General features: G+C 38.9%; 1 protein-coding gene and 1 pseudogene across 1 annotated transcript in view; both read right to left on the reverse strand.

Annotated features, from left to right (window-relative positions):
- Nucleotides 1-668, reverse strand: part of LOC101589680 (mitotic-spindle organizing protein 1-like) — a 1,662-nt gene extending 994 nt beyond the window's left edge. The window contains exon 1 of the mRNA XM_023708720.1: nt 614-668. Coding sequence (XP_023564488.1) covers nt 614-668 — 55 coding nt within the window. The remainder of the gene's footprint in view (nt 1-613) is intronic.
- Nucleotides 669-892: 224 nt separating this feature from the next.
- LOC101590086 overlaps nt 893-2,546 on the reverse strand; it is a 12,563-nt pseudogene continuing 10,909 nt past the window's right edge.

Raw genomic sequence — 2,546 nt, forward strand, 5'->3', positions numbered from 1 at the left:
TCCCTTTGTTCATCCTAATAACATATATCTTGCCATTCCCAGCTACATATATGTTCTGTCACTTCCTTCTTCACAGCCTCAGAATAAGAACTGAGATTGGTCGTGATGGCAGATGCCTGAAATCCCAGTTCTTGGGAGGTTGTAAGCGGGGATCACTGCGAGTCTGATCTATGTATGCAGTGAAACCCTGAACACCCTGAAGACCCTTAAAATATAGAAAAAGTAGGATCTGAGAAGCGAGGGAACTGGTGACTACACTGTGATGAATCCACTTAGGAATTCATAGGATAATGGGCTTCCAGAAACAGATTGTCTTATAAAAGCACGCTCTCTCCAATTGATTCATGATTCAGTTTTAAGTAATACAAGGTTTAGAACTTGGTTGTGTGGATTTTAAGTGTAGTCCAGAATGAAGTCACATCACAGCCTATTATAGTAAGTGATGTGTACACTTTTTCTCTCTTGTTTTTTGAGTTCTTCTGCGATCTCACTTATCTTTCAAAGCTGGATGGGATGTTTTCTACTGCAGTGCACCTTGACTGTGGCTCCCTCCCACAGAGACAAGACTTAAGACCCGTTTCAGGGGGCAGTTTCCAGGAGGAATCACACCAACCATTAACACAGGACAGGGCCCTGTCCTCATTCATTATCAAGGAGTATTGCCACATGGTTTATTATGCACAGGAATCTATGTTACTGAAGAATCACAAATAATTTAAACTTCCTATCTGACTGCGATTATGAATTTCATTTTCTTCCCTAAACTTTGTGTGGCATTGACCTCAGTGGGGAGACAAAGAAACAACTCACCTTACCTGAGCCTTGACCTTACACTGAGTAGATTTCTAGGCATGTGGCAGGTGGTGGATTTCCTTGACAGTGAAACTTCAAGTCAAGAGTTATTGTCACCTCTACCAGTTGTGTCGTTGATTGTGATGAAGTAACAAGTTATCATGAGAACCTGTCTCCCAATAATCTTCGGGTCTGTAGTGAGGTAGAGGAATGCTGCTCAACATTCAACAGGGCATCAATAGGCCCATGGATCCCCCCACCATTCCAGGATGCTTTTAACAAGGCACATGCTCAGTCTATTGGAACTTCTGAAAACTTGAATCTCCATTCTATATATTTGGGAACATCAAAACAAGCCTTCCTCATCCTTATTCAAGAATGCTTTCTGCTTGATTCAGAGCTTGCAAGGGAAGCATGATTTAATATAAATATGTAGTGTACAGGATTATTTTGTAATATTCACCAAAAAAGTCAAATTCAAGGGAGTGCAAGAGATCTGTCCATGTGTTAGAGACCCAAAGCAGCTAGGTGAGGGACTGTATACAGCAATGTCTTGCACTAGTCAGCAGAAGACCTAGAGCCCCTGACAATATCTTGCCCAAGTCCAGCTGGAGTCCTCTAGCCCATAGCAAGTGCTGGGGTTATAGGCACATGCCACCTCGCTGAATTTCAATCACTGTTTTTCTGATGAATACTATTTATGATAAATACTAATATGCCAATTAAACCCAGTAAGATTAACAAAAATAATACTGACATAGAGCAGACATTAAAAGAAAGTTAAAAAAGTAAAAGTGACATTAAGGGCTGCTGCCTGATTTCTGTGGCTCTTCTGCTGAAGTCTCACCTCGGCTCTGGCCAAGGTCAGACTTTTTTCTCTACTTTCCACTGTGACTCTCAGAACAACCCAAGAACTTCAAGGCCAGACAAGTAAATACATTTAACTGCTATGAGATTAGTGTGGAGTAAGTGTAATTAGATATTGTGTTCCTGAATTTTATTTAGAGAACTATTTTCTGTAATTTTTTTATCATCTAGCAGTAAAGAATGAAAACACATCAGTTTTGGGCAAACTGGACTTGCTAGAATGCATCAAGGTAAGTAAAAATATTCAGACTGAAAAGTGAAATAACATGTGTTCTTATGTGAAAATAAAAGCAAATACAAACTCATAAAGAGGAAAGGCAAGAAACCAGAAGGTACAATTGGGGGACTCAGGCTTCACTGGATTGGAAAAGGAAAAGGAGGAGGAGTAGGTGGAATTTGAAAGAGATGAACATAGGCAAAATGGACACATAAATATGCCAGTCAAACCCTAGCATTCTGTAATACTAACAAGCACTGCTATAAATAAACAAAGTATGCTAACATTTTATTTCTTTTTTATTTTTTCATAATGGTACTTCATTATTTTTATGTAAGAATCATTACTAAAGTACCTTCCCTTTTGGAAAACTTTGGATAATTATGCACGCCTGCCACACTGAATATCCCCTTGAAATTAATACCACAAAGTCATTCCTACTTTATCTAGAGGTCAGTGATACTTAGAGACAAATAATTATTAGTGACATGAGCTATTCATCAGAGGAAGGCACTCAATGCTGGCAATAAAAATGGAGGGGACATTTAATTGATTGTTTAAAGATGCTCTTACTACTGAAAATAGTTGTAAAAGTTCCTTTCTTCATATATGAATTCCAAGGCCCATGTTTGTGTGAACTGGAAGACTAAATGATAGCATGGAAGTGCAG

This window comes from Octodon degus, unplaced genomic scaffold (assembly GCF_000260255.1).
Source record: "Octodon degus isolate 3935 unplaced genomic scaffold, OctDeg1.0 scaffold00495, whole genome shotgun sequence".
NCBI classification, from domain to species: domain Eukaryota; kingdom Metazoa; phylum Chordata; class Mammalia; order Rodentia; family Octodontidae; genus Octodon; species Octodon degus.